Source organism: Thamnophis elegans, chromosome 16 (assembly GCF_009769535.1).
Source record: "Thamnophis elegans isolate rThaEle1 chromosome 16, rThaEle1.pri, whole genome shotgun sequence".
Lineage (NCBI taxonomy): Eukaryota > Metazoa > Chordata > Lepidosauria > Squamata > Colubridae > Thamnophis > Thamnophis elegans.
This window is the reverse complement of record NC_045556.1, coordinates 36,957,767-36,981,146: the sequence shown is the minus strand read 5'-3', so window position 1 is coordinate 36,981,146 and position 23,380 is coordinate 36,957,767. Positions and strand designations below refer to the sequence as shown.

Here is a 23,380-nt window from a genome sequence, read left to right as displayed (position 1 = left end):
TCGAACAATTTTTGAAACCCACCACTGATCAAAGGTACAAGTGTTTTGGTTTGCCATTTCTGGGGATCATCTGGAATTTGAACAACAGAGTTGGAAGGGACCTTGGAGGTCTTCCGATCCAGGCACGAGACCCGATAATCATAACCTCCAACAATGGAGCACTCACAACTCTGGGGCACGAGCTGTTCCATTAATTCATTTTTCTCACTTTCGGGACATTTCTCCTTAGGTTTCTTCTCTCCTTGATAAGTTTCCAAGGTGACGCAGTGGTTAAATGCAGCACTGCAGGCTACTGCTAGATCAGCAGGTCAGCGGTTCAAATCTCACCGGCTCAGGGTTGACTCAGCCTTCCATCCTTCTGAGGTGGGTAAAATGAGGACCCAGATTGTTGGGGGCAATATGCTGACTCTCTGTAAACCGCTTAGAGAGGCCTGAAAGGCCTATGAAGCGGTATATAAGTCTACTGCTATTGCTATAAGTCTACTGCTATTTCCACCTGTTGCTTCTCGTCTGGCCTTCAGGCCCTTTGGAGAATAGGTTGACCCCCCTCTTCTCTGTGAGGACCGCTATCATACCACCCCTCGTTCTTCTCTTCGTCAGACAAGACCTACCCATTCCCTGCAACTGTTACTCATAGGTTTTAGCCTCCAGCCCCTAATCATTTCTCTTGCTATTATCTGTGGTCTTTGGTCCCTAGCCTGAAGGTCCCATGGATGTGTTGGTCTTCTGGCTAACAAATGTCTGGTTCTTGGGTGTTCCCTCCTCCGTGAGATTCAGAATTGGGCAACAATTAGTTCCTTCTCCCTCCCGGCTCCCAAAGTTGGAGATATGTTTCCAGAATGTAGAATAGAATAGAATAGAATAGTGTAGAATAGAGTAGAATAGTAGAAAATAGAGTAGAGTAGAATAGAATATAGAAGAGTAGAATAGAATAGAATATAGAAGAGTAGAGTAGAGTAGAATAGAATAGAATTAAGAAGAGTAGAGTAGAATAGAATAGAATAGAATAGCATAGAAAATAGAGTAGAGTAGAGTAGAATAGAATATAGAGTAGAGTAAATAGAATAGAATATAGAGTAGAGTAAATAGAATAGAATAGAATATAGAGTAGAGTAGAACAGAATAGAATAGAATATACAGTAGAGTAGAATAAAACAGAATAGAATAGAAAATAGAGTAGAGTAGAGTAGAGTAGAATATAGAAGTGTAGAGTAGAATAGAATAGAATTAAGAAGAGTAGAGTAGAATAGAGTAGAATAGAACAGAATAGAATATAGAGTAGAGTAGAATAGAACAGAATAGAAAATAGAGTAAATAGAATAGAATATAGAGTAGAGTAAATAGAATAGAATAGAATAGAATAGAATATAGAGTAGAGTAGAATAGAACAGAACAGAATAGAATATACAGTAGAGAAGAATAAAAGAATAGAATAGAAAATAGAGTAGAGTAGAGTAGAGTAGAATAGAATAGAATAACAGAGTTGGAAGGGACCTTGGAGGTCTTCTATTGTATTACTGAACCTCACAATGGGCCCAATTTGGCTTATTTGGAAGGAACTGTAAATCAAAGCATGGACTTCTGAGCTTGAACTGACTAGATGAACTAATTGCTTCCCACAAAGGCTCACGCCCCTTTGCGCCTCTTTTATGTCTTATGGGAGGGGCCAATCATCTCCAAGCCTTATTTCCAAATCACCCTTTTGTTCTTAATTGTTCTTGCCTTCGGGCACCTCTGCACATGTGCACACTGGGAACAGGCTCCAGCTGTTCTTCTGCCTTGCTGATGTCTGACTGCGGAGGCAGCTGATAACTGTCAGACGGCCCTGGCCCCATCTCTGCCTCCGACACAGAGCCCTCCTCAGAGCCTTCCCCAGACTCCAGGACTGGCCCGTGTTCCTCCCCAACCTCCTCCCTGTCTGACTCTGCTGCCAGCTCTGCAGGCCACTGGCGGATCATAACAAGAGGGCATAAGGTCAAGAGAACTGGGACAATTCCAGCTGTTCGGCAGAAAGGCAGAAATGAGGTCAGAGTAGCTGGTTTCTGATCAAAGCAGTGTCTTCCGCACCTGGCAGCTTTGGCTGTGCTCTTCAAGTGAAATGAAATGAAATCTCCTTTTTTTTCCCATGGTGCCGCCTGAAAGCGGAATTGAAAAGTATGTACCACTTGCTGAATAATTACCATGCTAAGGAGAGGCACCAAGGCAGGCGTAATTAATTTGAAGCAAGGCTCAAAAGAAAAACAACGGGAGTTATTCGGACCCAAGTTGAGTCGGCTGCCTTAATAAGATGATCTAAGGTCGCCGTATCGACCCAACGGACTCGTCTCTCGATGAAGATTAATGTAGAATATGGAATAGAAAATAACAGAGTTGGAAGGGACCTTGTGGCCTTACTCCCGAGTCGACCCCTGTTTCTTAGCTGTTCCCTTTGTCTGGCAACTCTGCGCATGGACACACTGGGAACAGGCTCCAGCTGCTCTTCTGCCTCACTGATGTCTGACTTTGAAGGCAGCTGATAACTGTCAGACGGCCCTGGCCCCCTCTCTGCCTCCGACACAGAGCCCTCACCAGAGCCTTCCCCAGACTCCAGGACTGGCCCATCTTCCTCCCCAACCTCCTCACTGTCCTCTTTTATGACAACACCCAGAAACTTAAATCTGGCCACTTGCTCCACTCGGTCTCCATTGATGGAGATGTCTGATCTATTCCTTCTATAGTCCACTATAACCACCTTGGTCTTATTGGTGTTCATGGCTAAAACGTCTCACCTGCAGGCGATTCTTAAAAAGAATTCGTCTCTGCCGTCAAAAGGGATGAAATCGGAACACGCGACTTAATATTCCCCCACCCCGGCCTTGAATGGCAGCGCTAATGAAAGATATTTTAGCCATGAGGAAATTATCATAAATGATCAAACCCGCTAATCTTGCCAGTGTGCCTTGTTAAAAATAGGCAGGCTTTAAATATACCGAGAAGGCATTTTTCTATGTCCGTTCGGGGGAGAGAGAGGAAAAAAACACACGTTCCTCAGTAGGAAACATTCTTTTTCAAAGATCCAGCAGTCTTTCAAGGAAAGAGTTTCTGACAAATCGTGAAAGGGTTTGGAGAAAAGGTGGGTTGGAATAGATTTGGCCGCCCAGTGGTAGATCTATTTACCCAGGAGGAAATTTCTTCAAGGTGGAAGGAACCAAGCCAGTACATTTCGTTGAATTCTATAGGCATTTGGTTCAAGTTACAGGATATTCTGAGCTTGGGCCAAAAACTTCAGATTTGTTCTGATCGAGGCTTCCCAAGAGTGTGAAGCAAACTCCTGGTCCCCCCCCACCACCAAAAATACTTTTTTATTGATTTACTGTGAATTCTGCTCATTCACATCCAGCAAAGTCTTTCGAGGGAGGATTTACAGTCACAGACCTTATCTGGCTTGGAGAGCTGCCAGGCCGATATCTGCAAAACTTGGCAAGGAGTCTCGGAGAGTCACAAAACAATTATGGGAACTAATTGCCTCCTGCAAATTCCACTCCCCTTTTGCTGCTCTTTTATTCCCTCTGGGAGGGGCCATTCACCATCCACCTGAGGCCTTCCTCCCAAGTCAACCCCTGTTCTTTAGCTCTTCCCTTTGTCTGGCAACTCTACGCATGCGCACACTGGGAACAGTCTCCAGCTGTTCTTCTGCCTCACTGATGTCTGACTTTGAAGGCAGTTGATAACTGGCATACGGCCCTGGCCCCCTCTCTGCCTTCGACACAGAGCCCTCCTCAGAGCCTCCCCCAGACTCGAGGCCTGGCCCATGTTCCTCCCCAACCTCCTCACTATCTGGGCCACAACAGGCTTGTTGAATGCAACCTGGGTTTGAAAGTTGTCCCCGCAGCAAGACGTTTTGAAAGAAGCTTGAAAGAAGTATCTAGTCATCATCATCATTTAACAACCCTATAATCCCTGGTGGAGTGGAGTCTGGGAAACTGAATGGAGCTAGCCAAGTGTTTTAATGGCCAGATGCCCTTCCTGTCACCAGTGCGGAGTTTTGTTCTGCAGACGTAAGATTGCAAGGTGTAAACTGTAAGCTGATGCAATGAGGATGATTCAGCAATACATGTATTGCCTCTTTAAGACTCTGATGGGATCCACCCAAGTCATTTACCTTTTTAAGAGGTGTCTATGTATAGGTGGCTGTTCTGACCCCCGTTCTTCGCTCATTCACAGATGACAGTCAGACAGACTTAAAAGGAAATAACTTTATCAGTCCTGGCTCACGCTGGCTGCGTGCCCAAAAGAAACATAAATAAAGTCTCTGGCAAAATGGTTACGCAGCAGAATGCAAAAACAAAGAGCTATTACAGCAACACCAGGTTTACAGAAAGAAAGCAAATCACTTATCCAACTGTCTCTTCGAATCAGGGTTACAGAAAGCAAATCACTTATCCAAGTGCCTCTCACAAACAAACTACGACCGATGAACGACAAACCATGAATGAATGAATGAACGTTGACTTCTGCAACCAGGGCGTGGCACCATCAATCCTTTTATCTCCAGAAGACGATACTAACGAGCAACAGCTGGAGCAATATTCCTGCATCCCGACTCAACTCACAGCAAACTTCTGCTGAGTCACAACAGGTGGCCATTAGAGTAAGTTTCTCTCTCTCGTCATGTATCTCATTTCTCTCCTTGTGTCCGTAGCTGAGTGGTAAGGCATTTATCTACCATGTGTCTGTCTGTATATATGTATATATAAACCACTATTAATTGTCTAAAGGTTCTGTGTGCTGTCTTTTGCTCCTGGGTTTATCTCATCATAATAGGCTGCCAAAACTCTGACAAAATATCTGTCTCTACCTAGGATTGAACTCACAGCCTCCTGAATGTGAGGCGAGATTTCCACTTTTAGGCCACCGCACCCGCTATTGAAGTATCTAGTCTAATGAAGAAAAGGTCTGGGGGTGTCATGATAGCAGTTTTCCAATCCAAAGGAACAAAGATGATAAGGGGTCAGGAGGCGAATCCATAAAGGATTGAGAAAACTAGGCAAGTCTTGTTTATCAAAGAGAAGGACCAGGGGAGAACAGTCTTCCAATATTTGAGGAGCTGCCATGGAGGGGAGGGGGGTGTCAACCTGTTTTCCAAAGCACCCGAAGGCCAGACAAGGAAAAATGGATAGAAAGTGACCAAGGAGAGATTCAACCTGGAAATAAGGAGGAATTTTCTGACAGTGAGAACAATCAACCTAGGGAACAGCAGTTGCCTTCGGAAGTTGTGGGAGCTTCATCCCTGGAAGCTTTCAAGAAGAGACTGGACTCCCATCTGTCCAAAATGGTGTAGGGTCTCCTGGGTGGGTGGGAGGGTTGGACTAGATGACCTACAAGGTCCCTCCCAACTCTGTTAATCTGTAAAGGATATTGAGATTCTAGAAAGAGCACAGAGAAGAGCAACCAAGAGGATTAGGGGACTGGAGGCTCAAACAGACGATGAACGGTTGCAGGAACTGGGCACGGCTAGTCTAGGGAAGAGAAGGACCAGGGGAGACAGGAGAGCAGTCTTCCAATATTTGAGGGGCTGCCCCAGAGAGGAGGGGGTCAAGATATTTTCCAAAGCACCTGAAGGCCAGACAAGGAATAATGGATGGAAACTGACCAAGGAGAGATTCAACCTAGAAATAAGGAGGAACTTTCTGACAGTGAGAAGTATTTTCACTGGGTATTTTAGAAAATAGCTTGACCCTCTCTTCTTTGCGGCAGTCCCTCAAATATCGGAACACTGCTATCCTGTCACCCCTGGTCCTTCTTTTCATTAAACTAGAGGTTTAATGAAAAGAAGGTATCTTTAAGGATATCTGGAAAAGGCTGCCAAGATTTGCTCCTTGCCAAGAACAGCAGTGCAATCTCTTGCCTCTCATTTCTCTCTCCTTTTAAAAAGTTTTTTCCACATTTGAGGCCATTCTATTATTTAAACCTGGTTGCCAATTCTCAGCTTCCAGCCTCCAGCCTGCAATAAATCGGGTGAATTTTAGAATAGCCAAGAAAGCAAAAAGGGAAACATTTTTAGAATAGCCAGAGGGTGAAAATGGGCTTCTCGTTTCGATTCTTTCCAGAAAATCTCTACAATTTGTCTCTTCTGCTGACACCTGTCCAGAGATCTTAAATGAAGGTGGGTTGAAAGAATTCTAAATCAAGTAAATAAATGAATAGGATGGAGGAGATATTTTTAATAGTCACCGTATACAGTGGAAAGGTAGGACGAACGTAGAAGTCACAAAACACAACTATCGGTGGTCTTTGATGTACGGCCACAATTGAGCTCACAATCTCCATTGATGCCAGTTTTCAGCTGCCTTCAGAGTCAGACATCAGTGAGGCAGAAGAACAGCTGGAGCCTGTTTCCAGTGTGCGCATGCGCAGTTGCCAGATGAAAGGAACAGCTAAAGGACAGGGGGTTGACTTGGGAGTAAGGCCACAGGAGGACGATGAAGGGTCCCTCCCAGAGGAAATAAAAGAGGAGTGAAAGGGGAGTGGAGTTTGCAGGAGACAATTAGTTCACTTAATTGGTTTGTGACTCTCCAAGACTCCTTACCAAGTTCTGCAGATATCGGCCTGGCAGCCCTCCAAGCCAGATAAGGTCTGTGACTGTAAATCCTCCCTGGAAAGACTTTGCTGGAGGTGAATGGACAGAATTCACAGTCAATTAATCAAAGGGTTTTTTGTTGGAGTTTGCTTCATGCTCTTGGGAAGCCTCAGTCATTACAATAAGTGTGAAAAGCGATCATAAGTCACTTTTTTCAATGCCATTGTAACTTTAAATGGTCACTACACAAACAGTTATAAGTCAAGGACTTCCTGGAATGTCTTCCAAAATTCTGTTTCACCCCACCAAGGAGTCTCACCAAGGAGTCTATTCTGCTTTTCTCCACATATATTTCCTTTGAAGTCCAGGCCTTAAATCTTCTCAACCGCTTTCCTTAATTTCATTCCCCACACACACACACTTTTCTTCTTGCCATCTGCTGCATTTCCAGAGCTTGTGTTTTGCACACATCCCAAAAATCCATTGGCAGGACACCCTCCCAGAGCACAATCACAACACACAGCCACAATAAACAGTCAAAATATTATCTCGTAAGATAGAAAATGCTGGGTGACGCCAACCCTGGCAAGCGTTCTCTCTACCATGCTTCATTTATTAAATAATAATAATAATAATAATAATACAAGCATTCAATGGGATGAAGGCAGAATCAGCACGGTTCATCATCAATCTACTAACAACTCGTGATTTTTTTCACTTTTAAACTTTTAAAAAACATTCAAGAATATCGGTCCATATTTTATATGCATTTTCTTGAATTAATTCCTGGAACTAAGGAGAAACTTCCTAACGGTGAGGACAATCATCGCCATGATGTAGAAAAGATGCAGAGATTCTAAAAAGAGTGCAGAGAAGAGCAACAAAGATGATTAGGGGACTGGAGGCTAAAACACATTTTAGAAAGAAGGACTAGGGGAGACATGATAGCAGTGCTCCAATATCTCAGGGGTTGCCACAAAGAAGAGGGAGTCAAACTATTCTCCAAGGCACCTGAGAGCAGGGCAAGAAGCAATGGGTGGAAACTAATCAAGGAGAGAAGCAACTTAGAACTAAGGAGAAATTTCCTGACGGTTAGAACAATTAATCAGTGGAACAACTTGCCTCCAGAAGTTGTGAATGCCCCAACACTGGAAGTTTTAAATAAGATGTTGGATAACCATTTGTCTGTAGTGTTGTAGGGTTTCTTGACTAGGCAGGGGGTTGGACTAGAAGACCTCCAAGATCCCTTCCAACTCTGTTATTCTATTCTATTCTAAATCTAAGCCCCTTCTTTAAAATAATAATGAAAAAAGACACCGAGAGCGAAACAGCACAGCTTGATAAATACAATATATTTCCCTGACGCCTCTTGCCACACAGTCCACGGAATAATAACGATAGAGAGAGACAGGTGAGCCAGGGAAGTAAATGAGCAAGCAGGAAAAGAGTGATCAATGGACAGGCTGAAGTATCGAGGGGCTATTTCGGCCCAGCTACTCCTCTGACCAGTGCCACTGGTTCAGCATAATTCCAACCAAGCACCATTAATGTAATTGACTTTTAATGGCCGTGCCGAAACGATGATGTGAATGTTTTATCAGGGATCTTGGACAAATTGCAACGATGCCTCATCCAACTTTCCTTCCCCGGAAAATTTAATATATATATATATATATATATAAAGGTATGAAGGAGACAAGAGTTCATGCCATGGCTGTGGGACATTCTCGGATGCCTTGGCAACAGAATGGCCCCTTCTGGGTAGACTGGCTATTTGTCTTGCTCCATCCTTCCCATTTTTTTTTGCAAGGAAACCAGCTTGTGCTATGCTGTTTCCCAGGCCTGCTTATTCTCAGAGTTCAGAATAGCAGAGCTGGAAGGGACCTTGGAGGTCTTCTAGTCCAACCCCCTGCTCAAGCAGGCCTGGGTTCAGGAGAAGCCACCCTGGGCATCCCTACAGCACTTGCATTCAAAATGAAAAGCGGGTTAACCGATCCGATAAAGGAATAAATGAAACAAAACTGAAACTCCTTCAACCTGACCTCGTGGGAAATGTATCTCAATCAATCAGAATAGAGCTGGAAGGGACCTTGGAGGTCTTCTAGTCCAACCCCCTGCACAAGCAGAAGACCCTAGGCCATTTCAGACAAATGGCTGTCTAGTTTTTTTCTTTAAAACTTCCAGCAATGGAGCAACTTCTGGAGGCAAGCCGTTCCACTGATTAATTACACAATACAGAATAACAAAATTGGAAGGGACCTTGGAGATCTTCTAGTCCAACCCCCTGCTCAAGCAGGAAACCCTACACCAGTCTGGACAACTGGCTGTCCAATCTCTTCTTGGAAACCTCCAGTGTTGGAGCACCCACAAATTCTGGTGGCAAGCAGTAACACTGCCTGATTCTTCTCCCTGTCAGGAAATTCCTCCTTAGTTCTAGGTTGCTTCTCTCCTGGATTAGTTTCCACCCATTGCTTCTGGTCCTGCCTTTTCTGGTGCTTTGAAGAATAGGTTGAGCCCACTGGTGAAATTCAATTTTTTTAGTACTGGTTCCATGGGCATAGCTTGGTGGGCTTGGCATGGGTAGGATCCTGCAAAATCTCAATTCACAGCCCACTCTGGGGACAGCCAGGGGTAGTATTTGCCGGTTCTCCGAACTACTCAAAATTTCCGCTACCGGTTCTCCAGAACCTGTCAGAACCTGCTGAATGTCATCCCTGGCTGGGCCCCTCTTCTCTAGGACAGCCCCTCAATTTTTAAGGAAGGGTTTTCAGATGAAGTGACAACATACTCAAGGCTGTTAGCCTACCTGTCCTATCTCACAGAGTCTCAGAAAGATCTGCTTAGCCCCAGGAGGAAAAGAGGAAGAGGAGGAGGAAGAAGATTATCCCACATTCTTAATAGCAATAGCAATAGCAATAGCAATAGCAGTTAGACTTATATACCCCTTCATAGGGCTTTCAGCCCTCTCTAAGCGGTTTACAGAGTCAGCATATCACCCCCACAGTCTGGGTCCTCATTTTACCCACCTCGGAAGGATGGAAGGCTGAGTCAACCCTGAGCCGGTGAGATTTGAACATCCGAACTGCCGAACTAGCAGTCAGCTGAAGTAGCCTGCAGTACTGCACTCTAACCACTGCGCCACCTCGGCTCCACTCTGATCAATACATCACACCATCTCTTGCCTTGCAAACGTTTGTAGAAATGGCTCAATGGGAACAGGCTCCAGCTGTTCCTCTGCCTCGCTGATGTCTGACTCTGAAGGCAGCTGATAACTGGCATACGGCCCTGGCCCGATCTCTGCCTCCAACACAGAGCCTTCCCCAGACTCCAGGAGTGGCCCATCTTCCTCCCCAACCTCCTCACTGTCCGAATCTGCTGCCAGCTCCACTGGCGGGCCACAACAACAGCATACAGTCATGCCAGCTACATGTGATTGCAGAAATCTCTTTGGACAACACTGGCTCCCCTTGGCTTAGAAATGGAGATGACTCCTCCAGCAGAGTAGGACACAATTGGAATGGGGAAACTTTTACCTTTACTCCCAAAGCCCATCTGTTATTCTATTCCCTCCTTGCCAGGCTTTCTACTTTAATTGTCTCCTAACGTGTACCAGCCAGAAGGGAGATTAATGAGCCAATTTGGAGATACCAGCACCCTCAAGGACCCTGCTCTGTCCCGCTTCCTGTATCAATTCTCGCTCTCTGGAGACAGTCGAAACTGCAGAGACACAAGATAACCTTCGTCGTGGCCAGAACGTTGATGCCCACTTCCTGCTTTAAATTAACTGGTAGGGAAGGAAGGCAGGTTTAAAGCTGCTCGTAAAACAACCCAGCAGAAGAACAAGGAGGTAGAAAGAGAGAGGAGGGGGTGGGGAGGAAAAAAAATGTCAGTGTTATGTGGAATGAATCGTTTTTTATTCCTTGGGCTTTGTTGAAATAATAATCAGAAGTGGTATTCTGCTAGTTTGTCGGAAAAGGTAGCAGAAATCGTGGATGGCTCCACCAGTGGTGGGATTAAAAATTTTGTACCAGCAGTTCTGTGGGCGTGGCTTGGTGGGCATGGCAGGGGAAGGATACTGCAAAATCTCCATTCCCTCCCCACTCCAGGGGAAGGATACTGCAAATCTCCATTCCTTCCCCACTCCAAGGGAAGGATACGGCAAAATCTCCATTCCTTCCCCACTCCAGGGGAAGGATACTGCAAAATCTCCGTTCCTTCCCCACTCCAGGGGAAGGATACTGCAAAATCTCCATTCCCTCCCCACTCCAGGGGAAGGATACTGCAAAATCTCCATTCCCTCCCCACTCCAGGGGAAGGATACTGCAAAATCTCCATTCCCTCCCCATTCCAGGGGAAGGGTACTGCAAAATCTCCATTCCTTCCCCACTCCAGGGGAAGGATACTGCAAAATCTCCGTTCCTTCCCCACTCCAGGGGAAGGATACTGCAAAATCTCCATTCCTTCCCCACTCCAGGGGAAGGATACTGCAAAATCTCCATCCCCTCCCGTTCAGCTGGGACTCGGGAGACAGAGAATAGTCGGGGCGGGGCCAGCCAGAGGTGGTATTTACCGGTTCCCCAAACTACTCAAAATTTCCACTATTGGTTCTCCAGAACTGGTTGGAACCTGCTGAATATCACCTCTCAGCTCCACCCACCCGCCTCCGGTTCTACGGCATCCCATTTAGGCCCTTTTGTTCACCAAAAGCACATGCACGGAAATCTGAGCACTCACATTTGTGAACCGGTAGGGAAGGTAAGTGAATAGCACCCCCGATAATAATAATTTATTTATCGTTTCGTAGCTGAAAGGCCCATAAACATATTTTGGGAGAGAGAGAGAGCAATCAGACCTTCATATTATTATTATTATTTTTTGCTGCATTCCTGAGTCCTGCTGTGATGCCATTTCCTCCAATGGCCTGTGCTAAAAACAGCCAGAGGTAAAGTCTAAAACTGACGCCAGGTCAAAGTTCAGCAGGATTTTCCTGGATCTTTTCAGTTTTATTGGAGAGTAAGAAATAGAGGTAGGGGATATAGTGGCTCAGTGGCTGATGCTGAGCTTGTCGATCAGAAGGTCAGCAGTTCGGTGGTTCGAATCCCTAGCGCCGCGTAACAGAGTGAGCTCCCGTTACTTGTCCCAGCTTCTGCCAACCGAACAGTTCGAAAGCATGTAAAAAATGCAAGTAGAAAAATAGGAACCACCTTTGATGGGAAGGGAACAGCGTTCCGTGTGTCTTCGATGTTTAATCATGCTGGCCACATGACCACGGAGACGTCTCCGGACAGCGCTGGCTCCTTCAAAGTGGTACCTATTTATCTACTCGCATTTGCATGCTAGATTGGCGGGAGCTGAGGCAGGAACAGGAGCTCACCCTATCATGCGGTGTTTAGGTCTCAAACCTCCAACCTTCTGGCCAACAAGCCCCCCATCTTAATCTATCAGACACCACGCTCGCCTCTTGCAAACTCGACATGGTTCAATCCAAGTTGGGATTAATTCATCCGCCTCCAAGTCTCCCATCCACCCATGATAGAAGGAGAGGAAGAGAAGATGCTTCCTTACGCTTTCCATCTGGACGAAGCTGAAAAGGAAGCAGCCCAATGCTGACAGACAACCTCTTCCCCGCGGAGGTTCATTGTCAAGAAATGTCACAGCAGCCACCAAAAACATAACAATAATAGATAAAGAGAGAAGCAGTTTTGCTCCCACTGGTTCCTTAGCGGGAACCTCGTCTACAAGACACGACAATTTCAATGCAGCCCAGCTAGAGGCACAGGGAGAAGCCGATGCCCTGACATTAACTGACTTGCACTTCAAAGGAATCCTGGTATCATCAGCCATGCAGAGCCCGGATTTCATACGCCAGCCGTCAAATCAAGCTCGGTGCAATTCTACCTTTGATCAAAACACTTTTAAGATTGCCCAGGCAAGGGTAGAAAAACAACATTCCAATGGACCACGTCACGCCGTTCTATTATTAACATCCCATTCCGGTCCGCGAACCTGCAAACGCAATTTATCTACTTCTCTAGATCCGTGATGGCTAACCTATGACACATGTGCCACAGGTGGCACGCAGGGCCCTCTCTGCTGGCACGTCAGCTGGCGCTCCAGCTCAGCTCCAATGCACATGCTGAACATGTCCGGGGGGGAGGGGGTACAGCCAACTTCAAAGAGGTCTAAAGACCACGCACCCCAAAAAAACAAAAAACATTTGATCAACTAGGCCAGGGGTCAGCAAACTGCGGCTCTGGAGCCGCATGTGGCTCTTTCCTCCCTCTGCTGCGGCTCCATCACCGGTCGGCACCACAATTTTGAGAGGAGCTTCCGGGGGGGGGGGGGGGGAGCAGCACAGTGTGCCAGGAGAAGACTCTATGGCAAGGGGAGGGTTTCCCAGTTGTCTCCACAATTCCTGTTTAGTATATTTTATTTTCATTTTCATTTTCATAGACTCACATGTATACACCATACAGTATTAAACAATAATTGCATCAATTCCTCTTGTCAACAATGCCCCAGAAAATAAAAGCCCAATATACCTCTTCCATTCTCCATACACCTCTTTCTTCGGCCACCCTCCAACTTTCTATCTTCCCTCCATCATCCCCCTCTACCCTACTTCCCCCTGCCCTCTACCACTCCTCTCTCCAGATCTGCTCCCCCCCTTCCTTTTCTCCTTCCCCCCCACCCTTTCTCCCATCCCTCTCTACCCATCTTTCTTCTTCCCTACTCCTCCTCCCCTTGGTGTATTTCCACTATATGTTAATGTACTTGGCTTATCCTATTTTTAAAGAAAAATTAAAGAAAAACAGTATACATGTGAAGTCACATTGCATTGAGATCTAACACATCATGTCTAGCCTAAGATATATCCCTCCCTTCCCCCACCCGACCCCCCGACCCCCCACCTCCGACCCCCCCGACTTCCCAGAACCCGTACACGGTATAGATTTTTAACAAACACAGTCTAAAATCTATTGAGAAAAAAGAAATAAAGAAATTAATAACATCTCTACATTGATCTTAGCTTCTTCTTGCTAAGCTAACTTTAAACAATTTAAATCATTCCTGATCTTAAGCATAGGCTAACTGGAATTTCTTGGCGGGCACTACAATTAAAATCCTTAGATGTATTAAAAGAGGAGAAGGCAGTTCAAACATGGTTCCAGTATGGGCAATTACAGGCTAGGTGGAAAATAGATCAAAAAATTGGTTTTGTCCAAATTGAGGACAACTTATTTAAACAAATAAGAGATCAAAGTTTAATGCATATAAAGAGGATATATAATGTATTAATACAGATATATTCGGAAACAGAGTTAGTTAAAGATTGTATGGTAAAGTGGGCTCAAAATATTGAAGAACCAATAATGTTGGATACATGGGGAAAAATTTGGGTAAGAAATGTGAAATTTACAAAAGCTCAAAACCTGAGAGAAAATTTTTACAAGATGTTCTATAGATGGCATTTAGATCCTAAAAAGCTGGGTTCTATGTATCCGAATTTACAACCCAAATGTTGGAGATGTGGTTCTCTCGATGCTACATATTTCCATATATGGTGGACTTGCCAAAAGTTTAAGGCATTTTGGATAAAAATATGGTGGGTTATGCAAAATATCTTCAAAAGAAGGATAAAGTTTACTCCTCAGTTATTTTTGCTAGGTATAAGTACTGACTACAGCGGTAGAGACTAACTTGATCCTGCACTTAATAACGGCAGCAAGACTGTTGGTGGCGCAATACTGGAAGAAGGGAGACCTGCCTACAATTCAAGAATGGACATTGAAAGTTACAAATTTAGCTGAGATGGCTAAAATATCGGCATATTTTAAAGATCACTCAAATGAGATCACTCAAATATAAACGAGACTGGAAAAAATGGATTGACTATATACAAAATAAATACAGGACCAGTTGTCTCCACAATTGATAGGGCTTTCGGTTATGGCAGGTAGAGGGAAAAGGATGCCGCGCTAGGAGGAGACTCTATGGTGGGGGAACTGAACTTCCGGTCAGTTCCAGAATTGAACAGGGGGCTTCCGGTTAGGACCTTTGTGGCTCACGGTGTTTTCTTTTCTGTGGGAAACGGGTCCAAATGGCTCTTTGAGTGTTTAAGTTTGCTGACCCCTGAACTAGGCAATATGCTCTGTCCCCTCAAGAATTATATCCATCGCCTTGCTTATTCATCTTGCATCCATAAGTTAGCTTTCAAACACATAGCACATGGTTTTACACCCAGCAATCCACTCCCCTGGATTCTTGGAAAGAAAACCCCACATCCTGTCGTGTTCAATCACGAGTGCATTCCTCCCCCCCAAAAAATAATAACCATCCTTAAGTGCCCCCGTCAACGGAAACCAAAGTACTTCGACATTCCGGGTGACAATCACACTTCTTTTCAAAAGCGGAGCTGCCTAAATGGAGCTTCGCTCCAACCATCTAATCTCTTCCCGTCCTTTTGATGCACAAAAACGCTACTACCAAGTTTCATTAAGAAACATGAGAGAGAAGCGAAAGAGAGGGGGGGCTGGGATGGGGGGGCAGCAGGGACTTACCCCGTCAGCACAACCACAAAATCCATCACATTCCAGCCGTTGCGGAGATAAGATCCTTTGTGAAAAACAAAGCCCAATGCGATAATCTTTATGCCCGCTTCGAAGCAGAATATTCCAATGAAATACGGTTCTGTGTCATCCTGGGGAGGGTGAAAGAAAGGGACACCAGTGTTACCAATCTATGGATGGGCAAAAAAGAAGAGAGAATAGGATGGGATGGAACGGAACAGAATAGAACAGAGTAGGAATAGGAATAGGAATAGAACAGAACAGGAGAAGGGAAGGGATGGGATAGGATACGATTAGCAATAGCACATAGGCTTATATAGCACTTCACAATGCTTTACACCCTGTCTAAGCGGTTTACAGAGTCAGCCCCAACAATCTGGGTCCTCATTTTACTGAACTCGGAAGGATGGAAGGCTGAGTCAACCTTCAGTGAGTGCGGATTGAACCCCTGGCAGTTGGCAGAGTCAGCCTGCAATACTGCATTCTAACCACTGCGCCACCACAGCCAAGAATGGAACGGAACTGAATAGAAGTGAATAAGTTCTCAGGATAATACTTCATTCTCAGACTGTCTTGCTCTTTGTCAATTGCTAGCAATAGCAATAGCAATAGCAGTAGACTTATATACCGCTTCATAGGCCTTTCAGGCCTCTCTAAGCGGTTTACAGAGAGTCAGCATATTGCCCCCAACAATCTGGGTCCTCATTTTACCCACCTCGGAAGGATGGAAGGCTGAGTCAACCCTGAGCCGGTGAGATTTGAACCGCTGACCTGCTGATCTAGCAGTAGCCTGCAGTGCTGCATTTAACCACTGCACCATCTTGGCTACAGTGGCAAAGGGGAGGGAGGGAGGGAGGGAGGGAGGGAGGGAGGGAAGGAAGGAAGGAAGGAAGGAAGGAAGGAAGGAAGGAAGGAAGGAAGGAAGGAAGGAAGACATTTCTCTCTCCCACCAGAATATTTGATACTCACCAGCCTCTCCGACATCGGTGTCTTATCTCCATCAGGGAGATGTTGCTCCAAAGCCAAAACAATGCAATTGGCTATAATTGTCGCCAGAATCATATATTCAAATGGAGTGAAGGCAACGGTTAAGGGAAAAACTCATAAAGGCAAGGTTTAATAAAGGCACCAGCACAATTGCATTATTTTTTTCCCTGAGACTGAATCTCGATCAATGATCCCGATTCCTCAAATCCATTCTAAAGCCCAAGTCCATATAAAAGTTTACAGTTAGCCTCTAGTTGATTACTTCTAATAAAGGTCTTGTCCAATCAAGCAGGATTAGTTTTCTTTGCTTTGGAGAAGAGCTAAGGAAGAAAAAAAAAACCCCAGAAGAGAATCGAAAAGCTTTTGATTGTTCAGGATCTCTCGGCTGATTAAGCCATTAAAAGAAGGAGCAATCAAAAGCTTCCCCTGCAGCTATTATATTATTAAATAAAGGCGGGATTTTACTTAATGTGGCCTGCCTTCTCCTCTCCACCTTGCCCCCATCTGCAAAATTCTAAAACCTCTAAATTTGCACCGGGTTTGTTCTCAGAGATCATTTTTGCACGCTGATCATTGATGGAGAATACAAGCAATGAAATCAAGTTCTTCAGAGTTTACAAGCTGTGGAAAGGTATCAACCTGTCCAAGCTTCTTTATGAAAGTTAGGTAGCAGCGGAACTCAAGGACAAGTTAACAAAGCTTCCAGCTCGTTTTAAATCTTGATTTGTTTCACAATTCCCCCCCTCGGTTTTTGGAAATAAGCCAGAAGTGGCTGGATTCACCCAACACGCACAAATAGGATCGCAATGACAACATCTACCCTGTTTTCCCGAAAATAAGACCTCCCTGGATAATAAGCCCAATCGAGCTTCTGAGCGCATGCGCTAAAATAAGCCCTCCCCCCAAATAAGCCCTCCCCTAAAATATTTAAAGGACCCTGTCTTATTTTCGGAGAAACACGGTAGTAATGATCGTGATGTACAAACCACAGTCACCATGTTTGTTTCTCACAAGTTTTAAGTTTGTTCTATGGACTCTATGGAGGGAGAAGGTATTCCCAGGAATTTGAGCTCCTGTTCTGAACTCGCTACGCAAAGGCCTCTGCGCTGAAAACACAACACAAGACTAAGCCTGTTTTGAAGCATGGAGGGGAAAAAGAGTCCTCTGTTTCTGATGCAACTTGGAGAGCAGGACTATTTTGTAAGAGGGGAAGCCATGGCTTTTCCATTGGAGCTTTTTGTTCAGGTAGCACATTCAAACTTGGAATCTGACGTGACTTCAAGCAGGGAGACACTTCAATGTGTCTCCTTGCTCTCCAACTAACCCCCAACCTCTACTCTATCGGTTCGATATTGTCTGGATCATCCAACTAGTTTTTGCTTCCCCCCCCTCCCCATACACACTCAGAGAAACTTTGCAACATGGGCTGTCCTTGTGGCTGCCAGATCTTAAGGCGTCCGGCTTCAAAATCGGCTGAAGACATTTTGGAACCTGTCCCTACTCTTGTGGTGCTTTTTCAAAGAGACAACTGGACTTTCTGGTTTTTCTTTGAAGACATTTCCCTTCTCTTGTGAGAAGCTTCTTCAGTTCCCTGATATCTTCCCGTCCTCTTTGATGTTTTGCTTCTCACCCAAGAAGCTTCCTCAGCTCTGGTAGGATGGTGGGGAATGGAAGGATTTATGCTCCTCGCAGACAGCTGGACATTTGCATCCTTTTTGTGTGGGATGGATTTCCAGAGGAAAAAATTGCTTCTGAGCACCACTCAGGTGACCCCGAGGACAGATAAAGTGGCCTCAATGAAGGATGCAAAGGACCAGCTGTCTGCAAGGAATATAAATCATTCCATTCCCCACCATCCAGTCAGAGCTGAAGAAGCTTCTTGGATGAGAAGTGAGATGTCTTCAAAGAAAAAACAAGAAAGTCCAGTTGCCCCCCGAAAAAGCACCTTTGGGACACCCATGACCTGGATGACTGGGAATCTCCATAGACATAAGCCTCCAAGTGCTCCAACAGCCCTCTCAAAGGATGCAAAGGACCAGCTGTCTGCAAGGAATATAAATCCTTCCATCCCCCACCATCCAGTCAGAGCTGAAGAAGCTTCTTGGATGAGAAGCGAAATGTCTTCAAAGAAAAAGCAAGAGAGTCCACTTGCCTTTTGAAAAAGCACCTTTGGAGACAGCCCTGACCTGGATGATTGAGAATCTCCAAAGACATGTTTCCACTATTTTTTTCCCCTTCGACCATCCGCTTAGCCGTTGTGAATTCTAGCTGGCTTAGCTATATGCTTTCTCGAGGCTCAACTGATCTCCCCAGTGTTTCAGCCGGGTAAGAAAGGGCGACGCAACCTGCAGCCGTGCTGGGTTGTTAAGAGGAAAGCCTGTTGCTCGTTGGGTGAGTGAATTATTATCTCTGTGATTTCAGATCAAAGGAAAACAACAGGCCCCTCCTGGGGAATTGCTTCGTGCTACACGTGCAGATCAAGCGAGGCACAGAGAGAAGATGCTCCTTAGCAACCTAACCCCAATCTCAAGTTGAAAGTTCTGAATAGAATAGAACAGAACAGAATGATGGGATGAAATTAGAATAGAGTAGAATAGAACAGAACAGTACAGAACAGAATGATGGGATGAAATTAGAATAGAGTAGAGTAGAGTAGAACAGAACAGAACAGAATGATGGGATGAAATTAGAATAGAGTAGAACAGAACAGTACAGAACAGAATGATGGGATGAAATTAGAATAGAGTAGAGTAGAGTAGAGTAGAACAGAACAGAACAGAATGATGGGATGAAATTAGAATAGAGTAGAGTAGAACAGAACAGTACAGAACAGAATGATGGAATGAAATTAGAGTAGAGTAGAACAGTACAGAACAGAACAGAACAGAATGATGGGATGAAATTAGAGTAGAGTAGAACAGAACAGAACAGAATGATGAGATGAAATTAGAGTAGAGTAGAACGGAACAGAATGATGGGATGAAATTAGAGTAGAGTAGAGTAGAACAGAACAGAACAGAATGATGGGATGAAATTAGAGTAGAGTAGAATAGAATAGAACAGAACAGAACAATGGGATGAAATTAGACTAGAGTAGAGTAGAACAGAACAATACAGAACAGAATGATGGGATGAAATTAGAGTAGAGTAGAGAGTAGAGTAGAGTAGAACAGAACAGAATGATGGGATGAAATTAGAATAGAGTAGAACAGAACAGTGCAGAACAGAACAAAATAGGAATAGGAATAGGAATAGAATAGAATAAAGTTGAATGGAAGAACAGAATAGAAATAGAATAGAAATAGAATAGAACAAAATAGAAATAGGAATAGAATAAAATAGAAAAAAGTGGAATGGAAGAATAGAATAGAATAAGCTGGAAGGTACCTTGGAGGTCTTCTAGTCCAGCCCCCTGTTCAAGTAGGAGAACCTATACAATTTTAGATAAGTGACTATCTAGACTCTTCTTAAAAACCTCCAGTGATGGAGCACCCACAACTTCTGGTGGCAAGTTGTTCCTCTGTTTAATTGTCCTCACTGTTAGGAAGTTTCTCCTTAATTCCAGAGTGCTTCTCTCCTGTATTGGTTTTCTTTGGTGCTTTGGAGAACAATTTGAGCCCCTCTTCTTTGGGGCAGCTCTTCAAATACTGGAAGATTCCTATCATGTCGTCCGTCATTCTTCTTTTCTTTAGACTAGCCTGACCCAAGTCCTGGGGCCGTTCTTCGTATGTTTTAGTCTCCCAGCCCTTTGATCCTCTTAGTTTCTCTTCTCTGCACTTTTTCCAAAGTCTCAACATCTTTTCTGTCGTACGGTGACCAAAATTGGTTGCAAATTTTGACTTCAAGAAGGCCACTCGAGTGGGCGGTCTCAAAAACTGGCTAGCTAAGAGAAATGGGAGACGTCCATTTCAGCTCCTTCCTCTGTCCAAAATCCAGACAGGCAGAAGGATAAGCGCAGGACATTTTCTCTTTGCACGTCTGGAGTTAAAATGGGTGTGAAAAGGAAGGTTGAGTGTCTGCGAAAGGTGACGTGAAACAATCTTGCATTTATCTAGCGAGAGCACAGACAGGAATTAAATAGGTTGCTCTGCCTTTCATTGAGAAATTCTGCAACTTTCTCTGGCTGCCCATCCTTCATTTAGATTTAAAGCTTTCAAGAAGGGGGATTCTTCAGATTAGTAAAAAGTAGGGAAGATAAAAAGATAGGAGACAAATTTGGCTATCCGGAGGCTCCCTGGCCTCCATTCAACCCGCAAGGCTTAAGAAAAAGAAGAAAAATCTGTCTTCAACCTGCACAGATAGTCCTCATTTACTGACATTCTTTTACTGACACTTGCAACCATTGAGGCATCCCCATGGCCAACATTCGGATGCTTGGCAACTGGTTTGGGTTTATGGTGGTCGCAGCGTCCCCCGGGGGAAGGGGAGGGGGAAGGGTCACGTGATTCCCCTTTCGCGACGGTTCGGCGGGCAAAATCCACAGGGAACGCCGGATTCACTTCGTAACCGGGTTCCTCACTTAAGAACGGTAGCGCTTCCCTTCCCTGCCGGGGCAAGAAAAATGGGGCAAAGTGTCACTTTGCAACTGTCTCGCTTAACGACGGAAAGGTTGGGCTTCGTTGTGGTCATAAGTGGAGGATGGCCTATATTTAAATTGGGTGGAAGGACAGTTGCAAGGAATGAAAACCACAATCGACACCATCACCATTCACAGGGTTTTTTTAAACAATAAGATCCGATCAAAATGCCAGCCAGAGAAATCGGGGAGAAATTCTCCAGCATGCTGAGTATGAGATAGAAAGAAGATCGTTTTTTAAAAAAAAGGGAAGGATACTTCTGAGATATTTTGCATTATTCTGCTTTGAGTAACAGAGATTGTCAAGGATAATCATCCTCGCAGCTCAAAAATAACAGCCAGTCTCTGAATTAGCTACAAATGGGATATTCCCATGCATTTAATTTCATACTGTAAGTTTTATGGTTAAAAAGTAAAGGTTCACATCTGTGATAGTCGTTCCCGACTCTAGGGGGCGGTGCTCATTTCCGTTTCAAAGCCGAAGAGCCAGCGCTGTCCGAAGACATCTCCGGGATCATGTGGCCGGCATGACTCAACGCCTGAAGGCGCATGGAACGCTGTTCTCTTCCCACCAAAGGTGGTTCCTATTTTTCTACTTGCATTTTTTTACATGCTTTCGAACAGCTAGGTTGGCAGAAGCTGGGACGAGTCACGGGAGCTCACTCTGTTACGGGGCACTAGGGATTCGAACCGCCCAACTGCCAACCTTTCTGATCGACAAGCTCAGCCAATTTAAAGAGATCATCTCCCCTCCCCCCTACTTCTTCTTCTTCTTTTTTTTTTTACCCATCACAAAATCTGGATTTCATCATCAGGCCGAATTGTGATCTGTTCTAACCGTTGATCAACTCAGAACGGAGGAAAAAGTTCAAGTCCTACCAAAACACAAACAGTAGCGTACAAACCCTAATCGGCGGCCTCCCGTACAAAGTGGCTTGTTTGCGCGATAGTGGGTTGTGTTCCCACCTTGCGTTTAAGCCACAAATTTAGGTTTAGGAAGCTGCAAAGCTCCGATGGCAGCAATGAGCAACAGCAGCAAACTCAAATCGGGCAGATGTTAAGATTGCAGCTTATTTATTTATTTATTTTTTTTGCCCAAAAAAGTAATAAATGTTTCGGATTTTTTATCAAGTGGCAAAGACAGCAGTGGGAAACATAGAAAGACCCCTTCCCTGTCTTTCTAAACAAACACGGGAAGGTCGAACTCACACCAGAGGAGGGAGGAATTTAAAAAATTCACCTTTGTTCCAAAGAAGAAATGGAATATATATATATATATATATATTTTCCAAAGCATCAGAAGGGCAGGACAAGAAGCGGCAGATGGAAACTAACCAAGGAGAGAAGCAAGCTAGAACCAAGGAGGAATTTCCTGACTGTGAGAACACTAAACCAGTGGAACGGAAGTGGCCTCCGGAAGTTGTGGGTGCTCCATCGATGGAAGTTTCCACGGAGAGATTAGACAAGCGTTTGTCTGACACGTTGTTATCTGGTTTCCTGCTTGAGCCAGGGGTCAGACTAGAAGGCCTCTAAGGTTCCTTCCAACTCTCTTCTTCTGTTCTGTTCTGAAAGCATCAGTCAGCTGTCTGGGTCATCTTGACCTAGCATGCCAGCAAGAGCTAAGGAAGAAATCTCAGCAGGATGTGTTGAGTGGGAATCCAATAATAGTGGTTTCAAGGAAAAAGGAAACCAGACAGGGAACATTTAAACCAGAGCTGCCCTAACAAACAGATTAACAAAAATGCAGCAAGTGAGAATGGGAAAAAAAAGGGGGGGGGAGATTCTGCCTGGGCATTTGGGCAACCTTTTAAAAGTCAATGTTCTGAGCATTCAGGAGCACCTATCCGGCCACATGTAAAGATGCATCGGTGAGAGCAATTCTCATCACCAAAGTGGACTTTTGGTCGATGGGGGTGGGGGAGACCCCTCGCCCTGCTATGGGGGAACTCACTCACACACCGTCCCCCCAAAAAATTCCTCTTTTCTTTGCAAAACAAAGCAGAAGAGTTGTCCAGAGGAGTAGCAATACAAGTTTGGGGACTCAGAAGCAGCTCAGGGGGTGGAGAAGGGCTGGAGAAGCCCCTCGGGATCTCTACTGCTCCCCTTCCCCAAAAGCATTCCTTTTGGGGGAACCCTCCCCACACCCCTCTGAGCTGTCCAGGGAAAAGAAGGGTCCCCCTCGGGCCAGCCTGACAGCACCGCCCATCCCCAAGGCTGGAGCCCTCTTGCCTTTTCCACATCCACACGCTGTCTCCTGGGGCAGGGAGGAAGGTCCCTGGGATGCAGAGAAGGGTGTGTGTGTGTGTGTGTGTGTGTGTGTGTGTGTGTGTGTGTGTGTGTGTGTGTGTAGAACACTCAATCCCCCCCCACAAATAAAAACCCCCAGCTCCCGCAAGGATATGGCCACTCCGTGATGCGCTTGGCGTATTTGCGGATCACGTTGTCCTCGCTGAAGATGAAGAGCGAGCGGTTGAGTGTGAGACAGTTTTGCTTGACCGGGATGGGGTTGTAAAGAGCCATGGTCCGGGCCCGCTGGGCCTTGGTCTGCTTGTATATCTGGGGCCTCGGGCCCGGTTGGCCGGGGGGGCCCTGGCGGCTGCTGCCGCCGCGGGTCCCGCCGGGCCCCGGGGGAGCCCCCGCGCCGCCAGCTCCATAGCGACTGAGCAGGTCCTCTCCGAAGCGAGCCAT

At 45.3% G+C, this 23,380-nt stretch overlaps 1 protein-coding gene across 1 annotated transcript in view; it reads right to left on the bottom strand.

Annotated features, from left to right (window-relative positions):
* The window catches only part of CACNA1B (calcium voltage-gated channel subunit alpha1 B), a 186,691-nt gene extending 163,311 nt beyond the window's left edge, over positions 1-23,380 (bottom strand). The window contains exons 1-3 of the mRNA XM_032232823.1: positions 23,094-23,380; positions 16,099-16,204; positions 15,121-15,260 (exon numbers count right to left, since the gene is read on the bottom strand). Coding sequence (XP_032088714.1) covers positions 15,121-15,260; positions 16,099-16,204; positions 23,094-23,380 — 533 coding nt within the window. The remainder of the gene's footprint in view (positions 1-15,120; positions 15,261-16,098; positions 16,205-23,093) is intronic.